Source organism: Aspergillus mulundensis, assembly GCF_003369625.1.
Source record: "Aspergillus mulundensis strain DSM 5745 chromosome Unknown scaffold_5, whole genome shotgun sequence".
Lineage (NCBI taxonomy): Eukaryota > Fungi > Ascomycota > Eurotiomycetes > Eurotiales > Aspergillaceae > Aspergillus > Aspergillus mulundensis.
This window is the reverse complement of record NW_020797893.1, coordinates 2048316-2071315: the sequence shown is the minus strand read 5'-3', so window position 1 is coordinate 2071315 and position 23000 is coordinate 2048316. Positions and strand designations below refer to the sequence as shown.

General features: G+C 54.2%; 8 protein-coding genes across 8 annotated transcripts; 5 read left to right on the top strand and 3 right to left on the bottom strand.

Moving 5' to 3' along the window:
• Positions 1-705: 705 nt before the first annotated feature.
• Positions 706-3509, bottom strand: DSM5745_05963 (sulfatase domain protein; the record flags this gene model as incomplete). Its single annotated transcript, XM_026747979.1, has 2 exons — positions 706-3130; positions 3184-3509. The coding sequence occupies 2 exons, from the start codon at positions 3507-3509 to the stop codon at positions 706-708; spliced, it is 2751 nt and encodes a 916-aa protein (XP_026603811.1).
• A 1165-nt stretch (positions 3510-4674) lies between these two features.
• On the bottom strand, positions 4675-6570 carry DSM5745_05962 (flavin-containing monooxygenase; the record flags this gene model as incomplete). Its single annotated transcript, XM_026747978.1, has 4 exons — positions 4675-5774; positions 5830-6228; positions 6299-6418; positions 6492-6570. 4 exons carry the CDS (start codon positions 6568-6570, stop codon positions 4675-4677), a joined length of 1698 nt encoding a protein of 565 aa, XP_026603810.1.
• An 831-nt stretch (positions 6571-7401) lies between these two features.
• On the bottom strand, positions 7402-8520 carry DSM5745_05961 (uncharacterized protein; the record flags this gene model as incomplete). The annotated part of the gene is made up of 3 exons (XM_026747977.1): positions 7402-8008; positions 8062-8277; positions 8324-8520. 3 exons carry the CDS (start codon positions 8518-8520, stop codon positions 7402-7404), a joined length of 1020 nt encoding a protein of 339 aa, XP_026603809.1.
• Positions 8521-8774: 254 nt separating this feature from the next.
• On the top strand, positions 8775-10391 carry DSM5745_05960 (uncharacterized protein; the record flags this gene model as incomplete). Its single annotated transcript, XM_026747976.1, has 8 exons — positions 8775-9271; positions 9314-9378; positions 9424-9639; positions 9685-9796; positions 9841-9880; positions 9930-10109; positions 10155-10258; positions 10307-10391. The coding sequence occupies 8 exons, from the start codon at positions 8775-8777 to the stop codon at positions 10389-10391; spliced, it is 1299 nt and encodes a 432-aa protein (XP_026603808.1).
• Positions 10392-10762: 371 nt separating this feature from the next.
• DSM5745_05959 (Zn(II)2Cys6 transcription factor domain-containing protein) lies at positions 10763-13739 on the top strand (the record flags this gene model as incomplete). Its single annotated transcript, XM_026747975.1, has 9 exons — positions 10763-10881; positions 10928-10978; positions 11031-11163; positions 11215-11789; positions 11837-12266; positions 12314-12448; positions 12495-12619; positions 12666-13052; positions 13103-13739. 9 exons carry the CDS (start codon positions 10763-10765, stop codon positions 13737-13739), a joined length of 2592 nt encoding a protein of 863 aa, XP_026603807.1.
• Positions 13740-13993: 254 nt separating this feature from the next.
• Positions 13994-18253, top strand: DSM5745_05958 (uncharacterized protein; the record flags this gene model as incomplete). The annotated part of the gene is made up of 10 exons (XM_026747974.1): positions 13994-14186; positions 14240-14374; positions 14426-14595; positions 14648-15709; positions 15772-15964; positions 16162-16434; positions 16499-17090; positions 17283-17343; positions 17745-17888; positions 17960-18253. The coding sequence occupies 10 exons, from the start codon at positions 13994-13996 to the stop codon at positions 18251-18253; spliced, it is 3117 nt and encodes a 1038-aa protein (XP_026603806.1).
• A 243-nt stretch (positions 18254-18496) lies between these two features.
• DSM5745_05957 (uncharacterized protein) lies at positions 18497-19888 on the top strand (the record flags this gene model as incomplete). The annotated part of the gene is made up of 1 exon (XM_026747973.1): positions 18497-19888. One exon carries the CDS (start codon positions 18497-18499, stop codon positions 19886-19888), a length of 1392 nt encoding a protein of 463 aa, XP_026603805.1.
• Positions 19889-20304: 416 nt separating this feature from the next.
• Positions 20305-22833, top strand: DSM5745_05956 (uncharacterized protein; the record flags this gene model as incomplete). The annotated part of the gene is made up of 1 exon (XM_026747972.1): positions 20305-22833. The coding sequence occupies one exon, from the start codon at positions 20305-20307 to the stop codon at positions 22831-22833; it is 2529 nt and encodes an 842-aa protein (XP_026603804.1).
• Positions 22834-23000: the final 167 nt, after the last annotated feature.

Here is a 23000-nt window from a genome sequence, read left to right as displayed (position 1 = left end):
GGCAGACCCTCCTCGCTCAGACGCCAAGCCCGCGCGGTGTCGCACGTTGACCGTGCCTGTCTCAAGTAGACGACCGTCGCGGAATAGGCCCAGTCCCGCGGCGAATGCGATTCTAGAAGCCTGCTTATCCTGCCAGGGTCAGGGCAGGCTTGTTTTGGGTTGAGATTAAGTTGGGTCTGGCATGTCTATGCGAAACGGTGCAGATGGGCCGTGCCCCGAGGCGGGCGACGATCACTTCAGGTAGATTAACTGCCAGAGGGAGGAGCGAATTATGGACATTCGATTACGGATACGATTCTTTGCTTGGAAATGTGGAATGCTTGTTTGGGAATGATGAATGAAAAATATGGAAGGATGGAGTGTATGTACAAGAAAACGACGCCTGCAGCCCATGCCCAAAACTCAGATGTACAGAGATCCGTGCCGATGCTAGATGTCGGGAAGAGAAATACATGAAGAATGTCGTAAATGTAATTCGTACTTTACACGGGATGCTTTTGTCAGTGGGTGTCATGCTCAGCTCAGCACCGTCTATCGTCAGTCTCGGCGGGATGATGGAACCGAGCCAACTCTCAAGACTCGGTGGAGGAGCTCCATTTGGCGTGACCCCTAGACAGAGCCGAGGCTGATGCCAAGGCGAAGGTGGTGGGTATGCCCGTATCTCTATACGAAACGAGCGAGGCTTATTAGTGTCGCCTGCCCACCTCACGGCTTCTTGTACCCATACCGCCGATGGTTGTCCGCAATCCACCACTCCGTCATATGAGCGGCATCGCGTGCCCAACGCACGACCTCCGGTTCCCACGGAGCATCCTCCGGGTGCGGACGAGACGGCGTGATTGTGATCGGAGGCGGAGGCGGACCGCCACCTGGAGGGGGAGGGTGGTGAGGATGATGAGGATGGTCGAAGAAGCCGCGGTCATCGCGAATTGACTTTTGGGTACTGTTGCTTCCAGCGACGTCCTCGTCCTTGTACTCGTGCCAGAGTGCATCCATCAGGTCGAAGAAGCTGAAGCTCGTCAACGGGTGCTCCTCCTGCGGGTCTTTTTCAATGTCGGTGAAGCGCCACTCGAGGTCGTCGATAAGCGGGATCGCGATGCGCCATTGTGGTCGCGCGGCAGATCGCACGGCAAGCCATGAGCCGCCGGGGTTCATGACGCTGAATTGCCAGTCCTGCATGCCGTTTGCTTCTTGGAAGAGAGGCCGGATGAGAGATTGGCCTTCGTACAGGCCACGGATGTCTCGCGCCGCTTGGGTGGATTGTGGACCGAGAGAGGAGGATTCGATGAGGAGGTCGATGATCGTGGGTACGAGTTGCAGGGAGATAACGGGGTCTTTGATTTCGATGGAAGGTAAGTTCGGGTGGGCAAGGACAATTGGGACGTGGAAGGAGCCGATGTGCGGGTTGTGGTAGGGGGTGATGCCGCCGTCGTTGGGGAGGGAGAGGCCGTGGTCGCCGGCCATGACGAGGAGTGTTTCGTTGCGCACGCCTTTCTCTTCTAGGATTTCGATGATCTGGGCGAGCCACCGGTCGGCAAACCCGATCGTGTTGAGATACTTGTTCATGTCGTTGTTCTTCCCCTTGAAGGACGGGCCCATGATGTTTTCGTATTTGTCGTCCGGCATGCCCCACGGGTGGTGCGTCGTCCCGGTGAGATGGGCGAGGAAGAGGCGAGTGTTGTTTGCTTCGGCTGCGTCAAACGCATCGCGGATGTATTCTTTCAGCTCGACATCTGGGTAGCCGTAGTAGTTGACTTCCTTGTATTTGAGTGGGGCGTGCTTTGCGTCTGGCTTCTCGATGCGCTCTTTGGTGTAGATGTCCCCAAAGCCCATGCGAGGAGTCAATTCGAACTGAAAATCATAAGTGTCGGTGACCGACTGCATCCAGATCGACTCCCACGGCCAGGTGCGGTAGTCCGAGCCGTTGGTGATGTCCGCCTGGTGGCTGAGCGCGTTGACGACGTGCGGCATGCACGGGTTATAGAGGTGATGTTTGTACTCCTTGTTCAGCTCTGCTACGAGTGGCGAGATCCCGCACATCGTTCCGGCGACGGATTTGATAGTGTACGTGCCGGTTGTAAAGCCGTTTCTAGCGCTAAGTCCACCGTAGGATTTGCGCTCGCCGTCGCGGTACTGGTCGAAGCCGGAATCGAAGCCGGTCAAGTATTCGGCGGTTCGGGTGAGGTTTGCGACAGTTCGCACAGCGCTCTCGGGCATTTCGTCGTCGCCAAATGAGTCCACAATCTTATTCCACATAAACGACCCATTGCGGAGCGGAAAGACGTCCCCTCGGGTACTTTCCAACTTCAGCATAATGACATGCTTGATGTTCACATCTCCACTGGCCAGTACGTCCTTCAGTTCGTCCAATACCGGTGCCTGCAGATTCGACAAATGTAGCGGATCCAGCGATGGAGTGTAATGCTCGTGGTGTTTATGCCAGTCGTCGAACCCAGGAAGCGTCTCTTCCGGCATCCAGTCCCAGACCGGAGGCTTGCCGAGCGCGGTCTTACCTTCGAGCCAAGCATAGTCTGGAATATTTCCCGCCTGTTCGCCCAGTGTCGGTCGGTGCATTCCAGCAAACGGCGTCATCGGAAGGGCTCCGGACAGGAAAATATAGGACGGGTACGGTGGGCGCACGATGCGGAGGACCGCGAGGAAGATCAACGGTAACCAAACAATCAACCGCTTTGCGAGCGAGATGCGCTGAGGCGGGCGCTGCGGGATATCCTCAAACTCATCCTCCTCGTCACTCTTGTAATCGTGGTAATCCTCGACGGCGATCTGCTCGTAGACTTCAGGGTCTGGGAGGGGCTCGCTCCGGAGGCGAATGTGGCGAATGCGTGACGGGAGGCCAGAGGCGCGGTTGAACAGCGGTTTGAAGACCTTCTTGAACGGCTCGGCGAGAATATGCAGTATTCCTCCAACGACGCGATGCAGAAATGGCGCAATAAACCACGCAATAACGGTCATGATGGCCTCCACAATGAGAAATCCCGTCAAACCCGTCAACAACGTCCGAACAGCAGCCGCATCACGATGGAACGATTTCGCCAGTCGCCAGTTGATTTCCGCGCCGGCGGTAACGAAGAACGAGATGTTGGCCGAGGCCATTCCGGACATGGTCAGACTAGCACAAGCAACACATTAGCCATGGAACGCCTCTGAGAGCAAACCAAATACCTAAAGGGAATGATGACCACCGCAGCGAGAGCGTCAAGCCATCGCCACGGAAACTTTTGGGTGAAAATGCGAATGAGCAAAGTGCACGCGACATCTTGCGTAAAGAAGGTGATTGCCCAGGTCAGAAACTTGGAGGCGGGCAGCGAGTGCAGGTGAGCGTAGAGATGCAGCAGTTTCGCAGAGAACAGAGCGAGGAAACTCAGGGTGAAGAAAAAACGGCGAGTCCAGTCCCAGAAGACATCGAAGAAGACAGCAGGCGACGACCGCAGACGGTTCCACACGGAGAGACAGTTGCGATAGAGCTTGAGCTGGTGTACGGTTCTCATCTTGTCGTCGCCCGGTCTCTTGTGTTCAGCGCATATTCGAGGACAAGGATGGAGAAAGAAATAGACAGGGGTGTAGAGAAGAGGAGGGTGAAGATTACATGCAGGTGAAAGGTGAAAGGTGAAAGAAGTTGGGAGTGAAAGACGAGAGTGAGGTCAAAGCCTCGAGTGGACTCCACATGAAGGCGCAATTGCTAGTGCCAACGGCAAAGAAGCCTGTTTGGGTGTTTCAGAGGGATTTACCTTAAATTGGACCCTGGACCCGTCGCCATTTATAGCTCAGTGCAAGTGCACAAGGATTGTACAGTACAACGTGGGAGGTGCAGTCGGTGTAATTGTCTGCAGTCCATGTGGAACTGCGGTGCCATCCATGCCCTTTACCTTGTCAATTGACTTCCCCATGATACAATAATCTTGACGTCGAAGAGACTTCTCAACGTGACCACCTTCTCCTTCCAGCAATGTCGGACTCGCCCGATTGAGACCCCGGCGGGGACTCGTCCACTTCCACCAATCACGTGCCTGCGCTGCTCTCAGCCTCGATGGCGGACCCTTTGTCAGGGCCTGTGATTGGCTCTCGCACGCTGCGGCTGTTTCGAGCTCGATCCCCTCTGCAATCTCTTCACTCCTTTCCAACTGCCTTGCTGTACCGTCAACCACTCTGTATTGCTATAGACAGTCCGGGGTAACAACGTCGTCAGCTCTGATGTCAGGCCCTGTCCCATGTTTTGACAGCGCCAACCATGGCCGGTCCAACCGGGGAACAAAGTCGCCCATGAAGTCACACGTGTGTTAGTCACGGATTGCTCCACCGCGCAGCACAAGACTTTGCCAAGGCAGCGCACAGCATGAGGGACACGTTTCCAGCTGCGGAGATTTAAGCGAACGTTCAACGAACCCTCTATCTCTGGTTGCCGAGGTTGCTTGGACTTGGAGTCAAGCTTCAAACACTTTACCACTTCAATATCAAACACCAGTCGAACTCTACTCGCAAGATGATTTGGAATCTGGAAGCCTGAAAACTCTTCGAGCCCACTCCACATGTCTCACCTGCACGGTAGCACAACCACGCGACTCCTGAATTATCGACTCCCGACTCCTGACTATACGAGGCCCCGACCAATAATTACTCTACACACCTAGGCACCAATCGACTAAAACTTCGTGCTCAGCGCCTCCGCGGCCTTCCCCTCGCCCCCTGCAGATACCACCCTCCAGCCGCAACGGCCACACTCAGCCCCAGCAGCAGCGTCGACTTGCTCACTGGCCACACCTCTTCTACATGCCCAATCCTCGTTTCTTCCTTGCCAACAAATCTTCTGTCATCGTCGCCCTCAATGTCATAATCTGACCATCGCACCTGCGCCAGACCCTGCTGGTACTCGACCACCGTGCCGGGCCAGTTGTTCGTGATCCGGCCCTCAGACGTCTTGTACCAGCTGTTGCACGCCGGGTCAGCGAAGGTGCTATTCGCCAGGCGCTTTTGGATGTCGACATTGAAGGCGCGGACGACCTCGGTTTTGGGCTGAATGGCCAGTGACTGCCCGGCCTCTTTTGCGCGGATGATGGGGTCGATCAAGGCGGCGAGGTAGCGACTCTGCGCTTCGATCATGAGGATGATCGAGTTGTGGCCTAAGTTCGTGTTCGGTCCATATAAGAGCCCGAAGTTCGGCATTTCCTCGACAGTCACGCCGTAGTAGGCTGTTGCGCCGCCGCTCCAGAGCTCCGACAGATCGCGCCCGCCTGCACCGTAGATTTTGATCGGGTGCAGGAACTCGACTGTTCGGAAGCCGGTCGCATAGACGATGAGGTCGAAGTCTGTGGTTTCGCCGTCGGCTGTTTGAATACCCGTCTCGGTGATGCGCTGGATACTCCGCGTGTCGAGCTTGACATTATCCCTGCCCAGAGCTGGATAATAGTCGTCTGACGACAGAATGCGTCGACAGCCGGGCGGGTATGTGGGCGTCAGTGTTTCCCACAGATCCGGCTTATTCGGCAGACCCTTCTTGATGTGGCCGACCCCGAGATCGCGGATCTCCTGCGATGATTTGGTATCCGTCTTGACAACAAAGTCATGGCTCATCTCGCGGTACAGCATCATCAACGAGCGCTTGCAGTTGCGGAAGAACGGAATCGACAGGAGAGCCTTTTGCGCCGGATGAACGGCTTTATCGTCGCGAGGGGTAATCCATTGGGGCGTCCGCTGGTATACAGTGAGATGCGACGCGGTTTTGGCGACTTCCGGTACGATTTGCGTGGCCGTCGCGCCTGCTCACCCCATTAACATCCGCATCGCCTCAGCGAAGAAGGAAAAGCGACATACCATTCCCAATGACAGCAACCCTCTTCCCCGCAAAATCATATGTCCAATCCCACCGCGCCGAATGCATGCTCTTCCCTTTGAACCCCTCCATCCCCTCGATCTCCGGCCAAGCAGGCATATTCAGCTGGCCCACGCCCGAGATAAGCACATTCGCACTAAGCTCATACCCACTTTGAAACTGCGCGTCCTTCGCGCCAGACACAGACACCTTAACCCTCCACTGCCGTGTGTCCTCATCCCACCGCGCCTCCTCAACCGTCGAGTTGAACCGGATGTGCGGGTATAGCCCGTATTTCCCCGCGATGCCGGTTAGATACGTCAGGATCTCTTCTTGCCCTGGGTACTCGCGTGTCCAGGTTGCGCGCTGCTCGAAGGAGTAGCTGTATAGGGCGCTCCAGACTGCGGCCGTCAACATCAATCCCCATGTAAGGAACAGGAAGTGGATGGGGAAGGGAAGGGGCTGGCGTACCGTCACAAGCACACCCGGGGTATTTATTATCAGTCCAGGTTCCCCCGACGGAACTGCCCTTCTCGAGAATCACGAAGTTGCGGTGGTTGCGGCGGAGGAGGTCGATGGCCATGCACATTCCTAGCTTCATCAACAACCTGTCCTGTCCTGGGGGCTAGAAGTTTGTAGACAAGGTAAGGAGGTAGGGACGAACCAGAGATGCCTGCCCCGATGATCGCGACCGTCGACTGCGTATACGTTGCGTTTCCGACCGGGTGGTTGATGCTGCCCATCTTGTTTGCTTCTTCAGTAGCGTCTATTCTATTATCGTAGAGATCTGGATCTAGAGGATAGTAAGTGTAAAGAATCCATGAAGATTCGAAGCGGGACTAGCTCGCTTCCCCGCGTTTTGGCCAGCCGACCCTCGGTTGAGGGACTGGGAGGGTCAGTGAGGAGAGCGCGGGGAAAGCATAGCCGGCAGCGTGCACACGCAACTGCATTGGCCTGCAGGTGCAGATGATGCAGGTGATCCAGATCAGCCTATAATATTCGAAAAGAACAGATGTAACCTTACTCGGTAAATCAGCTGCTACCTATGAGGACAGTTTGTGGTTGCGTTTTACTTCGTGGAGTGTTGCGGTGGCGAGCTGCGTATATATATTTTTAAATTCCCTAACCAGACACACATGATTGGGCCACATCACCCACTGTATTATCCAACCCCTGTGGCGCTCATGGTAAGTTAATAAATGGCAACCTCTTCTACATCACCGTCACTCGTCGAAGAGATGAACTGGTTCGTCGATAGGTTCGATTCAACCAGGGGTCCAACCCGGCTACCCAACGGGATTCCCTCACTGTAAGTCTACCATAGACCAGGCTCTTGGCGACCATCGACCACGGCGTTGATAGGTCCTTGCTTAAAGTGGCTTTATGAACCTTGGCTCTACAATACGTTAAGCGGTTATTTTTAAATCTTGATATGTGTGGCATGGCTGTAAATGGCCACGCTAGTACACCGTCCCGGGAGAGGTAACTCGACAAGAAGAATACAGAAAATGAACACTGTACAAGACCTAAAAGCTGGATTAGGTATATATCCGATCGAACAAGCCACCTTAAGCCTAAGTCTTGATGTACGGAATCCCCGTCAACCTAAACGCCCTCTCACCCAGCACCGGCTCATTCACCGGCTTGGACCGGTTATACGGACACTCCACCCCATCGCGCTTCGCAACGTTCGAGCCAGTGTGCTTTGCATTCGGCCAATGCGTCGTCCCAAGCCAGTTCTCATACGCCTCTTTCTTCCGAACCAAGTCCTCCTGGCTCGCATCCGCAACAGGCATATAGCAAGTGTAGATGCAGAAGCGCGGCGTGTTGCCGGTCGGGCTCAGATTATAGTGTGGCGTCCTCGAGTCCCAAAGGAGAAGATCGCCTGGCTCGGCGCACACCTTCACCCACTCGCAGCCCCGGTTGGCAAGCCATTTCATGCCTTTCTCGGTGTAGCCGTACCACTCGGGCGTCCAGGCGGGGATGCGCGCTTCCGCTTGGATCTCTGGGTCGCGGTGGAATTCGTCGGAGAGGAGGTGGGCGCCGCGGCAGACGATGAGGCCGCCGTCGTTGGGGCCGTTGGGGAGGAGGTTGACGAGGCCTTGGAGGCAGCGGAAGTCGGGCTTTTCGGGGTCTTGGTCTTGGTGTGGCCAGGGTTTGTTGGGTGGAAGGTCGGTGCGGCTAGACGCAGTCGTTAGCTTGGTTTTGGTTTGATGGAGATAGGGGAGGTATACTTGGGAAAGCCGAAGTTTATGGCGTCGAATGAGACGATGAGGTCTTTGTCGTTGTAGACCTTCTCGAAGGCCTCGACGACACCGGGCTCGCTGCGGACATCCCAGACGAACTTTTCATGGGGTACCCCGTAGTGCATGCACATGCCTTTCTCATTGATGAGTGGCAGGCGGTCCTTGTGGACCGTGGATGGGTCGTTGCGGTCGTAGCCAAGGTTACTACTAATTGTTAGTTGCGTTACAAAGCTCAAGAAAGGTCTCATACAATCCCTCCAACCACGAGTGCATGTCACTGGCATATTTGAGCGCTCGCTCTTGCGGTACAGCCCCTTTCACAACAGCGAAACCGTCTCGGGCCAAGTCATCTCGGAAGTCTCCGAACTTGGGGTCTTTGCCGTCTAGGCGCATGCGGACGTTGTCCTGCGACACGGTGATGGGCTCAACAACAGTGGTAGTAGACATGCTGAGTGGTTTGATGATAGATATTGATGAAATGATTTCAAATGACTGAACCTCTACGCAGTTTATACCATTGCTGCGATGACTTGTGATAGCGAAGTCAAGGTAGTTCACCCCACCGCCCACTCTTCCGTCGCGCCCACTCGGAAGGAATGTGGGGGATACGGGGGGAGGTGGAGGTGGAGGGTGTGGGCATTGTTTAATCAAAAGTTGAGTCGCCACGAAAACGAGGAGTGTGCTAAGAATCTCACCACATCATGAAAGCCAGCAGCCCGTTTCGGATCGTTGTTGTCGGAGGAGGCATCGCCGGCCTCGCGGCTGCTATAGCGCTCCGCGCGCCGAACCGGAGAATCACCGTGCTCGAACAATCACGGCTCAACAGTGAAATCGGCGCGTTGATCTCTCTGCAGCCTAATGCGACCAAGATCGTGTACGAGACCTTCGGTCTACGGAAGGAGCTGGACGGTGCGCGGGGCATGGTAGACGAAGGGTTTCGCGTCTACTCCACCGATGGAAAACTAGTAAACGAGGTACCGCTGACGACAGCTGAATATGGAGCCAGTCGAATTGTCTGGCATCGAAGAGACCTGCATGATGCGCTGAAGAAAGCCGCGCTGGCGACTGACCGGGACGGGGAGGCAGTTGAAATTAGAGTCTCTTCTCGAGTGGTGAATTGCGATCCTTTCAGCGGAATCGTAGACCTTGAGAGTGGGGAGAGGATTGAAGGAGATGTCATTATAGGAGCAGACGGAATGTGAGTAATCTCCTCCATCACGATCAGGCTGACACTGCGTAGACACAGCGTGCTTCGGAAATATGTCGTGGACAGCGATGTCACTCCATTGCCCACAGGCCACTCTGGTATGATAAACCTACCAGACTGTTTGCACTAGCTAACGACTGCAGCGTACCGGCTCATGGTAAGGGTGTCCATTTTCAGCAGCGCCATGCTTACAAGACAGATTCCATCAGATACTCTCGAAAGAGAAGAACCAGATTTCTGCAGGAAGATCAACCCCAGAAGCCCATTTACTTCGATGATGGTAGCGCATGACTGCCGTTTGATCATGGGGCCTGGTCGACAAGGAGAAGTCTTTGGGATTGTTGCATTGGTTCCTGACGGTGCGTTACCTTGTGATATACAACCCAGATACTAACACCTGGTAGAGCGCATGAACGAGGATCCAAATGGGAAACAGTCTTGGGTCTCGGAAGGTAGTCTTGCAAAAATGCTTGACACGTTTTCGGAGTTCCCCGACTGGGTAACCGACATTTTCAAGTAAGTTCACGATAACCGATCTGAGTATCGACTAACCCGCCTAGGCATTCGCGGGATCTTGGGTTGTGGCAGTTGCGCGACATCGTAAGAATCTACCTGCTTCTTTCCGCAACATCTCTAAATCTGGTCCAAGGACCCCCTCCGTACCTGGTACCGTGGCCGGGTTCTCCTTATCGGCGACGCTGCGCATGCAATGCTGCCGACCCAAGGTCAAGGAGCCAGTCAAGCGATCGAGGACGCCGAGGCACTGCGAGCGTTCTTCGAAGAGCAGACAGACAGTCCTTTACTGGAAGATATTAGTTCAATCTTCGAGGTACTATTCGCCTCAATGCCGACGATCTTTTCTAACGGTCGGCAGAATATATTCCAGAGCCGACATGACCGTGCAGGCCTGATCCAAGGTTATAGTCGTCAGGCGGCAAAGCCTGGCACGGCGGCGAAAGGTGGAAAGACGGTCACAATGTACGCACATTCCCCGTCGGTTCGTCAGCACGGACTAATGACGCGTAGGAAACCGGATGAGTTCATGGCATTCAACTGCAAGTATCCAGGTGCAAAGGAGTGGCTGCGGCGCCAGAAAGCCGCCAAGGCGTAGACCGAATGTTGAAATTGCCATCGTCGTGTGGACGCTGGTCCCAAGAACGCGTTGCGCGTCCGGGCCAGCTGCTCGTCATCGCTTTATTGTCTGCAGAATGAGAGTCAGTGTGGTCGAGGGTCACAAAAGCCAAGAGCATGCAAAGAGGCAACGGAGTAGTCAGTGGAAGCCAGTAACGAAGTTTGCGGGGGAAGCTGGAGGCAGAGGTGTGTTGGAGTGGAGGGCAAGTGCCAAGAAGGCCTGCTCGGCAACCGAGGGTCCACATCACTCCCGACTCGACTGGCACAACTTGCTCCTCTTCATATTTCATCGCCCTCTCATTGTATGATCTTTTCATTCTAGAATGTCATATAAGATACAAGCATGTCTCCATGTCTTTTCCAAACAAGTCTCCCCGCGTCAGAGACGCCGCTAGTCTTCACCAGTGCCCCGAGTGCGACCGGGCCTATGAAAGGCCCGACCACCTAGCCCGCCATCTGGACTCACGTGCGTACCGTTATACTTGCTTGCAGTCATAATAGCTGATTTGCGACAAGACCGCAACGAGAGGACTTTTCAGTGTACTACCTGCCAGCGCGGCTTCAACCGTAGGCACGATGCCATCTCCGCCCAACCCGAACCAGACTGACCCAGGCTCAGGGATGTACTGCAACGACATCAGCTGATTCACACTGGCGACACGCCAACTAGCAAATCCAGAGGGAGGGCTGTTGAAGCTTGCGAGCAGTGTGCCGCCGCCAAAGCGAGCTGTGACAATGACAACCCATGCAATGTTTGTTACGATTCTCTCTAGCCTGCGTTTATGTTGCTAAGGAATAGCCAGAGATGCCAACGGAAGGGTATACGCTGTACTCCGCGAAAGTCGAACCAGCGTCGTCGTGGGACCCTCAATACAATCACCCCGGAGACTGGTACTCCGCGAGGTCAATTCGGAAGCGAGATTGATGGAGACGGGGGTACATCACCGTCGACCCTATCCGCTGACCGCAGCCAAAACCCTCGGATACCGTTAGGCGTGGAGGTTGGAGTCAATTCCATGTACTCACCAACCTCTCCTGCTTCGTCTGTCGTACCTTTCCCTGTGCACATGTCTTCTCAACAGAACATGATCGATAATCTAAGCGAGTTTCCGGCATTTTTCGAGCACGTCATGATGCCGTCTGATCTTTACCCAGCTGGTATACCCAATGTTCAGCAGCCGAGAGGAGTCTTTGATTTTATGGGTGATCCCGGGTTGACCAGTCCCGACCTTGGTCTATTTGGATCAGACATACTCGTGGATCTGGACAAAATATTGGAATACAATCCATCACCTGCCGCGGCAACCTCGTATCAAGAGGGCTCTGCCGAGGAGCAAAGCACCAAACAGCGCGTCGCCGCTTTTCGGAAGTCACTGTGGTACGTCTATGATTTCGTGCAAAATGCGGCGGATTAACTATTCCTAGGCTCTGGGTACCCGAGAAAAATCAGAACGGGTTCAGTGAACATGGCCAGATTCCGCTGCAGGACGGGGACATGACAGCATCCATTTCCTCACTGCATAGATCTCGCCTCGAGGCCTTGAACATTCGGGGAAAGCTGACACAGCAGATGCGTGACAATATTTTTCAACTGGTGCTGGCTACCGGGGGCTCCCGCCTTTCTGTTCCCTCGTTCCCAACTGCCGAGTCGCTCGATGCCCTCATCAAGATTGGCATCTCGAAAAGAACCGAAACTGATGCCTGGATTCACCCATATACGTTGTACCGTCAAGACTCGCGGCCTGAGCTTTTGACAGCCCTGGTCGCTGCTGGATGTGTATGTTCTGCCATTCCCTCAGTAGGTAAGGCCGGAGTGCTCCTGCTAGAGATTGTTCGAGTCAGCCTAGCACATCTGGTAAGTGCAGCTACCACGTCTTTCAGGATGGGGCCTAACCATGTCAGGTTGAATCAGATAACAGCGTTCTGCGCGATCTTCAATATTTTCAGGCCTCCATGATGTGGTTGGACATTGGGATCTTCTGTGGCTATAAACGCAAGATGCAGATTGCTGAAAGCCACCTTCAACCTTTGTGCACGGTACGTACGACACTGATTTTCTGGACAATCCCTGACCATTTCAAAGGCGTTGCGGAGAGCTGGAGCTTTTGATCGATCATTCTATACCCAGCTTCCCTCAGTTGATGGTCTCCAGGGACTTGAGTTGGAAACTGCCTGGGAGCAATGGGTACAGACGGAATCACTTAAACGGTATGAGAGCATCGTTAGTCCACCATCACTGCTAATCGGACTATAGTCTGGCCTACCACCTTTTTGAACATGATGTGGAAGCGGCGGCAGCGATGAACAGGCCTGCACTGACTAGTTATGCTGAATTCACCTTGCCTTTCCCAAGTGCCCGAGACTTGTGGCTGGCGCCCACCGCGACGGCCTGGAAAGAGCTCCTCAAAGCGAAATACTTCCACGCCTCACCCCCGGACCTATCACTGAAAGCCATACTAGCCGATTCAGCTGCGCTGACAGATCTTCCGGCAAATGTTGACGTTGGGGTGGTGAACTCCGCGCTTTTGCACGGGCTAATGAGCCAAGTGTGGGCGTTTCGCCAGCAGGCATCGCTTATGGACAGCGGTACTGATGCTCGGGCCGTAACTCGACTGTGGCTGCAAAGCCGACAGGATGAGCTGTATGATACCCGTTTACTATAATAATTCCTGCTAATCTAGGTGACGCCAGATCACTGTCCATCGACACCGCAGTACAGGAAATCGCAAGTGCCCCGCCGAACGCAGCCCTTTTTAGTGAATATGCCTTGATGCATCTACACGTCAACTTTGACTCGGTCCAGCGTTTTGCAGGCCAGTTTGGAGAAGTGGAAGCAAGACGAGAATACCCAAAGCTACGAGAATGGGCCTTGACAAAAGAGGCGCGTACCTCTGTCTGGCACGCTGGGCAGGTCCTTCGGGCAGCTCGACAGGTACTGCCGTTCCACCTTCGCGGCTTCGACAGCTTAGCAATATACCACGCTATATTGGTTCTTTGGGTATTTGGGCTGCTCCGCTGTGGTGAAAAACAGCAAGATAAAGCGATCAGCTTAGCCAATGGGAACTCGGATGCGCTAGTCAGCTTGGATAGCTCCGAGACGGACTCTATCAAGCCGTTCATTAGCCGAGACCTAGGCCAGCCTGGCTTGACCCTCCACTCTGCCGGCTCTGAGGGAACAGCCGTTTTCTGTCAGCTCACCAGTCCCCGCCTGGTGATGGATGTGGGGAGGCAGGTTTTCGAGAGTAACTTTCCGGGAGCACTGGATAACTTGCCGCCACTTGTTCAAAACCTTCGAAACCTGATACGCGATTTAGGAAGCTTGCCATAAATCACATTTCGACGCGAAATGATTGGAGCGAGCCCGCCGCTATGGTGGGCAGGATGTTTGTGGGCCCGCCCACGCTTCGGCTCGTCCACGTCCCTGTCCACATCCGGTGGTCGCAGCGGGTTTCGCCCATGGGGTCTCCGCATTTCCAAATGTCTCCGCTTCTGCGCAGCATGACAGTGCAGGGTAGATAAAGATCTCCACCACCGGCAATTTCGATTCCTGTCCTGGGATTTCTGGGCCCCTTGTCGTGAGCAATGGAGGAGAAAGCTGTCATTGAGCTAGCCGAAAACCTGGAGGCGGGAAAGCCCGGCGTCGAGCATGGACACGTCCTCGTTGATAGCGATGGGCAGGTTCAGCGGCTGCCGGTGCCCAGCAAGGATCCGAATGACCCATTGAACTACACGAAATGGGAGAAAACCGGCATCATCGTGAGCTGTTGCTGGTTCTGTGAGTGTTCCAAAAGCTACCCTATCCAGGCGCAACTGCTGATCGCCCCGCAGCGGCGATGTCTCTGTCACTTGTCGGGGGCCTCGGAGCTATCCTTGACGTCCTTTTCCAGCTCTACATACCCGATGGGCATAGTGCCAACGACGTTGTGTGGTTGACTACATTTCCCTCCCTTTTTGTTGGCGTCGGTCAGTTGTTCTTTTACTTCCGCACTCGTTTGCAACCCTAACATTGACCAGGCAACTTTCTTGTTCTACCACTCGCTATGCTGTACGGACGTCGATTTACTACGCTTGCCTCGACAGCGGTCCTCCTCGCAGCTACCATTGGCTGCGCTGCCTGCAACACGTGGGAACAGCACCTCGGTCTTCGCATCTTGCAGGGCCTCGCAGCGGGTGTAACGGAATCGGTACGCTTCCTCCATCTTGCTCCATTCAACGGACTGTCATCTGACCAACCAGGTCCTCCCATTGATGTTGGCCGAGGTGACCTTTGTGCACCAGCATGGAGTAGTGTACGGCATGTACTGGGCAGCGCAAAGCGCCATTACGGCCTGTCTTAATCTAGCTTCATCCTACGAAGTTGCCGCTCTCGGATGGAGATGGTATTATTGGGTATTCGCCATCACGATTGCGGTCGGCTTACTACTCGCCTTCTTTTTCGGCTTCGAGACCAGCTACAAGCGTAGCTCGCAATTCGTCCACGGCCGCATGGTCCTCACAGATCAGTTCGGAGTCACGAGGATGCTTAGTGTGGACGAAACCCGAGACTACCTCGAGACGCACGACCACCCTGACGTCTCTGAAGAGCTCCGCCCAAAGAAGACCTACCTGCAAATGCTCGTTCCGTGGTCGTCATCGACTGAAAGCCCACTGACTCTCATTCCCCGTACGACCCTCCAAATATTTGAAGCGTTCATGTCTCCCGGCATTCTCTACGCCACGCTTGTTGCTTCTGTCGTTCTGGGAGCCTCCATCGGCATGTCCCTCTCTTACAACACAGTCCTACAATACAACTATCACTGGCCCGCCAAATCAATCGGTCTGATCAACCTTGGTGGCGTGTTCGGGGGATTTGGCGGTATGCTGTACGCCGGCTTCTTCGGCGACAAATTCATCGTCTGGATGGCGAGGCGCAATGCAGGCATTCATACCCCTGAGCACCGCCTTCCCCTTCTGATTCTCCCCGGCATCCTGGGCGTAGTCGCTCTTCTCCTCTACGGCTTTACTGCCGATGGTAGTGCGACTTGGGGCGGGCCATACATGGGCTGGACACTCTTCCAGATTACCTTTGTGTCTGTGCTTATCCTGTCAACGTCTTTCGCCGCCGAAGCGTGGGAGAAGAATCCCGGGCCCGCGATCGTGGCTGTCGTCGGCGTGAAGAATATCGTAGCCTTTGCGCTGAGTTATGGCATTAACCCCATGACGGAGATGTATGATTACCCTGTTGCGATGGGTATTCTGGCGGCGATTGTGGGAGGTGTGTTCTTGCTCGGTGTGCCGGTTTACTTTCTGAATCCAAGGGTAAGCTTGTTTTCTCTACCTCCCATCGTCTTTCAGTTTACAACCTTTCTTTGGCTTTGAAGGTTACCGCTAACTGGCTTTTGTTTAGTGGCGACGGTGGATGGACGCGAAGGAGCGAAGACGCGCGTCGAATTGAGTCCCAGCCTGCGAGTAGCTGTCCCCACGCGCCGATTATGAAGATCGGGGGCGATACGAATATGCCCTACCCGACAGCGGAATTGATGAGGTCCATCTGCCTTTATGGTCCCCTTAATGGTTATGTGCTTACAAATTAGTGCAAAGACAATCTAGGTGAGCAGCGACATTATGCAGGCCAAGGGGTAGCTTAGTACAGGGCGAGATGAAATGAATTCCATGACATACGACACTCTCCAGTATTCTACCTTGTGCATACGTAGGAGTGTAAACAGCCTTTTGTACTTGTAGTCTGGGATTGGAAATATATATTTAAGAAAACAAGAAGAACAACAGTCGGACTTGTCTAGTGGCCACAAACACTATGCTCTATATCAAAACAACTTTACTCAATCTGGATGCACCTAGTGACCATTATAAACCGCTTCGGCCATATTTACAACTGATCGATCAGTCAATAAGCAACATACGCACAGTAGGCGTTTTCCGCGGCCTCCGCGGCACCCCCGGCAACCGCGCCCGCAAGGCCAGCATCCGGATCGTATCACCAGGAACAAGGGTCTTGAGCCCCAGGCTGCAGCGATCAGAAAGTAAGCTTAAAAAGCTATCCAGGAATGATATGACATTGATTGACAATCAACAAATTCCCATCAGACCATCTCGCTGCGAGAGCAACGTTCCCGGCCAAAATGTCCACCCTCCACCCATACTACCCGCTGGGCGTCGTGATCCCCAACTACGTCCCCAATGAACTCAGCACGCCTTCGCTGCTTGCGATATTCGCGACCGCAGTTACGGTTGTTTTCTCTGTTACGACGGTCCTAGCGAAGACGGTAAATCCGCGGATTTCGCAGCCCGAGCTGGCGAAGACGCTTTGGTTTGCGCTGTGTGCGTCTCCCCAAATCCTCCAGTTTCACCGAGACTGTCCTAATCCAAAACAACGTATGCATAACAGGCGGCTCCATTCACTCCATCCTAGAAGGCTACTACGCGCTCCACTTCCTAACACTCGCCTCATCCCTGCACCCGCTCGCCCAGCTGTGGAAAGAGTACTCCCTCTCCGACTCGCGCTATCTTACCCCGAACTCGTTCGTCATGCCCATGGAGTCCATCACCGCGGTGTTCTGGGGCCCGCTGTCGTTCGTACTCGTCTGGTTTATTGTCACCGAACACCCGGCCCGTCATCCGCTGCAGATTGTCGTCTCGCTGGGCCAGTTGTATGGCGATGTGCTGTATTATGGGACCTGTGCGTTTGAGTATGTTGTGAATGGGGTCGAGTATTCGCGGCCCGAGGGGTATTATTTTTGGGGGTACTTTATGCTGCTTAATGCTTTTTGGATTGGGATTCCGGGGGGTGAGTTTGTAGGATCGGGTGTGATTCAACTGTGATTGGAATATGCTAATGTGATCTGTTGCTGCTAGGGCTGATTTTTGATAGTGTGAGGGCTATCAGGGATGTTTTTGTTGAGGTTAAGGGGATGAAGGCTGGACGGGTTAATGTGAGTTTGAAGAAGAGGTTGTAGTTGGGGTGTTGGCTTTGCGTTGTATTATGGTGGGTTGGCTTGATGGAAGTCTGGATATATGCACAGCCATAGACAATAATATCAACAAGAGGAAGCGTTTCTTTAGGATCGTTCTCCAAGGCATGGAGCATAGGTAACTGTAGATCTGTACCCCGGCCCGTCATATGTTTTGGCCCCCAGGTCAACCCGGAGCCTCCGCGAATGATATCGTCTCCTACCACTGATCTACAAAGCGACGGGGCTGTGCTTGACACATGTCTCCCTAAGAGGCTAGCCAAGACGACTATTTCAAAGCCCAGTGGAATCCAAGACATCTCACTTGCAGCCCAATGGGATGCAAGACGTCCCGTTTGCTGAGCGACGTCACTGACACACAGCCTCATTCTCCGCCAAGCTGTCTCGGGCATCCATTTATTACTCCTGCATCTCCGCTTCTTTCGCACCTTATCTCGACCTCTTGCTTGATCTCAAGTTCTGGAACTCCACCAGTCCCCTTCACACGCCGCTCATCAGCAAACCCAGTAAGTGCATCGGCCCGTTTCCTCCCCTCGACCATCTTCAGGATCACTAACGAAACTTCCACTATCATCAGAAAGACAGAAACACCAAAATGAGCCAAGACACAAAACTCCCCCATCCTCCACCAAAGTCATACCCCCCTCCCCCGCCAGCCTACGATCTCCACTACGACTACGACTACGAAGCGCAACAACGACACCTCCCCATTCAAAAGGGCCCCTTACGGACGTGGGGCGATACAAAGCGGGAATGGCGGCACGGGTCGAAGTCGAGGGTCTTCAAGTACTATCTCGGGTATGCGTTGGGCGGGTTTATTATTGGGGCGATTATCGGCGTGCTTATTGGCGTTATTAGTCGGTATACGTGATTCTTGTATTTAGGTTTGATATCCATTTGTCGTCGTTTCGTTATTCTAGCAGGCTTTTATTGCCGTACTACCAAGCAATGTTGGTCCCGTCGCTCCTTCCTCTTTTGCCAGGTGCTGAGTGCCTTCCCAGGTAGCCTTGGCTGGTCATGGGTTCGAGTGTTCAACTCAGCCCGGTCGTCCTCTATCCTGATGGTCGACGGAGAAGACCGCTTCCCTGCTCAGGTCAATCTTTTTAACTTCAAGATGCTCGTTTCCCAGGTCCTCGCACTCCTTGGGCTCACCTCGACCCCAGCTTCATCCCAACCGGAGGAAATCATCACCCGCGATGTCGCTATCCTGGGAGGCGGCGGCACCGGTTCCTACGCAGCAGTGCAACTGATTGACCGCGGCTACTCAGTCGCCGTCGTGGAACAAAAGCATCGGCTCGGAGGCCACGCAGATACACTATACCTGCCCAACGGCGACCTGATCGACTACGGCATCCGCGCGTACTTTAACGAGTCTGTTGTGAGAGATTTCTTCAACAAGCTCCACGTCGAGTACGAAAGCTACTGGCCGTCTGCAAATAACACCGACCGAGTCGACTTCAGGACGGGCGCCAGGGTTCCTGTCAGCGGCGACCCCGTGGATCCCATTCCAGCTATTCTCCGATACCGCGCTGCTATTGAGCAGTTCAACTATCTGAGCACTGGCGGTTACTTCCTCCCTGACCCAGTGCCGGAGGCGCTTCTTCGGCCGTTCCGCGAGTTTGTTGAAGCGAATGATCTGCAGGATGCGCTGACTGTTATATGGACGTTTTCTGAACCGCTCGGCGACATTCTCGAGGCGCCGTTGCTCTTCGTTATCCAGATGTTTGGAATATCGCACATGCATGGGCTGCTTCAGGGACCGTACATCAGGCCTAGGAATGGCTCGGCTGCGATCTTTAAGGAGGCTGCCAGGTACATTGGCGAAGACAACATATTCTATGAGAGTACTGCAATCCGGACGACTCGGGATTCGACCGGTGTGGAAGTAGTTGTCGAGAATTCAGATGGCCGCAAACGCATTCGCGCGCGGAAGCTGCTGATATCGTTTCCTCCGATCTTGCCGAAGCTGCGAGGTTTTGATTTAAACGAGAAGGAACTATCTCTGTTCCGCAAGTGGAAATATACGGCGTACTATGGTGTCATTATCAACAACTGTGGCATTCCTGATGGGTTCAATATCGTCAACACCGACCCCAAGCTGCCTGGCGGGTTGCCAGCGGTCCCGTTCGCGTCGATTGTGGATTTCGGCGAAGTCTCAGGCTACTACAGGACAAGAGTAATAGGCACCGAAAGCTTTACTGGTAGGGATGCCAAACAGCTTGTCCTGGACGACCTCAGACGCATGGGCGCTGAGCAGACCTTTCCTATCAACGAGGATTTGGAGATCGTCGCATTGGAGTCACATTGGCCGACCGCTCTTACAGTTCCACCTGATGAGGCCCGAAGCGGTTTCTACCAGAAGCTGTATGCGTTGCAAGGTCGGCGTAGCACTTATTACACTGGATATGCCTTCTGTACGGACTACTCACCACAGTTATGGAACTACACCCTCAATATTGTTGATATGATGGTGGGTGATATGAGAGGCTCACTAGAGTCCAAGTGAGGATGAAAGCCATGTACCAGCATATGTCCTATTCCTCCTTACTCGGTTGATAGATTGCATTATATGTTTCCTTATTTCATAGGGCGCAATGGAACTCATCAGGTGGCTGGCGGAATAAAACTATGTTATGGAGAACTGTTTGTGTTACTACCTGCTTTCACTAACAGGCATTTTGTTTACTACTTTCCACCTATTCACTGAGTGGCCACTGAGTCTGGAAATCTGGTCAGAACTCCTAAAGCCTCATAGTGCTAAGGCTGTTGAAAGTGAATTGGCCAGACCCCAAGGGTGAATAACACCGCAGAGAGCTCCAGGCCTCCTGAGGCTCGCTTATAAAACACCTCATCTTCGCCAACATTTTCTCCTCCACAACCTCATCCCTCTCAATTCTCTCACCCCCTCAGAGCTCTGCCACCATGGCTCTCGCTCTCGCTCACGCAAACATTGCTAATAGCATCCCATGCTACGGCCTGCAAGCCCCTTCAATCCCTGACGCCGAAGTCCTCTGGCTCAAGTCAACCCCCGTCTACGATTTCGTTTATCCCCCCGTCGTTGATCTAACCGGAGGCCTCATCGCTGGCACTGCAGCAGGCTCGCCCCCTTTGGACTTCTGCAATGTCTCGATGGCCCTGACCCACCCCGGCGACAACGACACCGTCTTCGTCTCCGTCTGGCTCCCTCCCAAGGAAAAATGGAACAACCGCTACATTGCCACCGGCGGCGGCGGCCTGGGTGCCGGCTACGAGTTCAACATGGTCAGCCCGCTCGCTGCTGGGTTCGCGACCTCGTTTACCGACGCCGGACTGACGCTGAATAACACCATCGCGCCCGACACCGGACTCTGGGGTCTCAAGGAAGACGGCACCCTCAATGAAGCGCTCTTCGAAAACCTGGGTTATCGCTCCACTCACGATATGGCTGTCGCCTCGAAGGATATCATCAAGCAGTACTACCGCGCCGACGCAAACTACTCTTACTGGTCTGGCTGTTCGCAGGGCGGACGCCAGGGCTACGCCGCGGCTGCAAAGTACCCCACCGACTTTGATGGCATCCTCGCTGCATCCCCGGCACTCGGATTCGACCACGTCGGAATGTCGACGTTCTGGCCTATGGTCGTGATGCAGAATGAAGGCGAGTATGTCCCGTCCTGTGTCTTCCGCGCATTCGAAAAGGCAATTGTCAAACACTGCGATCCCCGCGATGGACTAGTTGATGGCCTCATCTCTGACTATGACGCTCTCATGTCGTGCTCATCCTCGTTCAGTCCGTCCTCCCTCGCGGGGAAGAAAGTCGCTTGTCCCGAAACCGGCAATAACACCATCACAATCTCTCCGCGCCAGGCAAATATTGTCCGGAAGATCCTTCGTGGTCCATCCTACGCTGGAAAACAGTACTGGTTTGGCCTCGCACCCGGCGCATCCTTCTCCGGCACCGCGGATACGGTCTTTGACAATAGAACTCGCACGTGGCTTCCTAAACCCTTTGCTCCAGCCGCCGGCTGGCTCAAGAATATCATCGCGCCTCAACTTCACCTCAACAACGGACATAAAGCCCACCGGCCGTTCACCAACACAAGCACAGCCCCAGTTACCAACACAACCACAACAACAAGCCCCGACGTCCCAACCCTCTCCTACATCCAATACCTCGCAGCCTTCAACGCCTCCCTGAACTTCTCGTCCCCCTACCTCAGCGACGCATACCTAGATCTCGCCCCCTTCCAGGCCGCCGGCGGAAAGCTGCTTAGCTGGGTCGGACTGTCAGATCAATTCATCCACCCCATGCACGTCCTCGACTTCCACCGCCGCCTCAAAGCGCAGACCCATGTGTCCCAGTCCCATAATAAAACCAACACCGCCGACATCAACTCCTTCTACCGCCTCTTCACGGCTCCAGGCGTCGGCCACTGCGGTGGTGGATCCGGTTCCCCTCCTGCGAATGCCCTTGGCGCTCTGGTCGAGTGGGTTGAGCGCGGGAATGCGCCGGAGACGTTGGCGGCTGAAGTCACGGATTCATCTGGACGGCCCGTGAATCGGGACTTGTGTCTCTTTCCGAAGAAGATGGTTTCGGTGAATGGGGTGCTGGCTTGTCGGGAGCCGCGGATCGGTATCAGTGGGCATGGGCATGGGATTAATCACAATAAAACGCATGGGTATGAGAACAAGACCACGGCTAGCGCTCTACACATTCGCCACGCTATCCCTGCCCCCGCCCCCGTGCAGAACGAGAATGACAATGACGCCCATTTCCCACCGGCTGCCCGTGCACTCCCTGCCATTTCCCAAAATGGCGCTCCATCCATCAAGCCCTGGCCGCGACTCTTCAAACTCTCAGAAGAGGAAATCAACTGGTTGGCGCAGACCGCGTCTACTTGGGTTCCGGCCATCGTCTTCTTCAATTTCGCCTTTGAATGGTTCATGGGATTCTCAGATGATTATTTCCTACACGTCGCGCGCACCGCGTGCATTTCCTCGCTGCTTGGTCTCTACATCATCCGCGCCTGGGATTGGTTTACGACGTGCACTGGATGTGACGAGGTGACTTGTGCGGTTTGCGAGGGCTGGGAGACGGATGATGAGGGTGATGAGGATGAGGATGAGGATGATGAGAAGGAGATTAGAGACAAGGAGATTGAGATTGAATATGCCCGCCGTCTTGCCCAGTGGGAAGATGATGGAGAAGATGAAGACGATGATGATGAAGACTCAGAAGAAGATTCTGATTATGACGCTTCTGATATCAACAACCATCCGGATTCCGACGATCACGATGACGATGACCTGAATGATGATAGATGTCTCGGCAGTTACAAGTGCGAGCATCGCGACTCGGACTCAGACGCGGACGACTCGGATGCATACGAGGATGTTAGCGACGGCGACGCTGGTGTCCCTGTCCCTGTCCCTGTCCTTGTCCTTGTCCCTGTTGAAGTGGCCTCCAGCTGAGCATGATCTTGCATGTTTCAGTTTCTTTCCCTCTATCTCCTTTCTTTCTGTCCACAATTCGCGTTTGTCATTTCTTTTTTTCTGGTCCAGACATACCGACCTGGAACGTGTTCCACTCTAGCTAGATTACCCTTTGTGTGGCCTTGGATGTCACTGTTCTACCTATG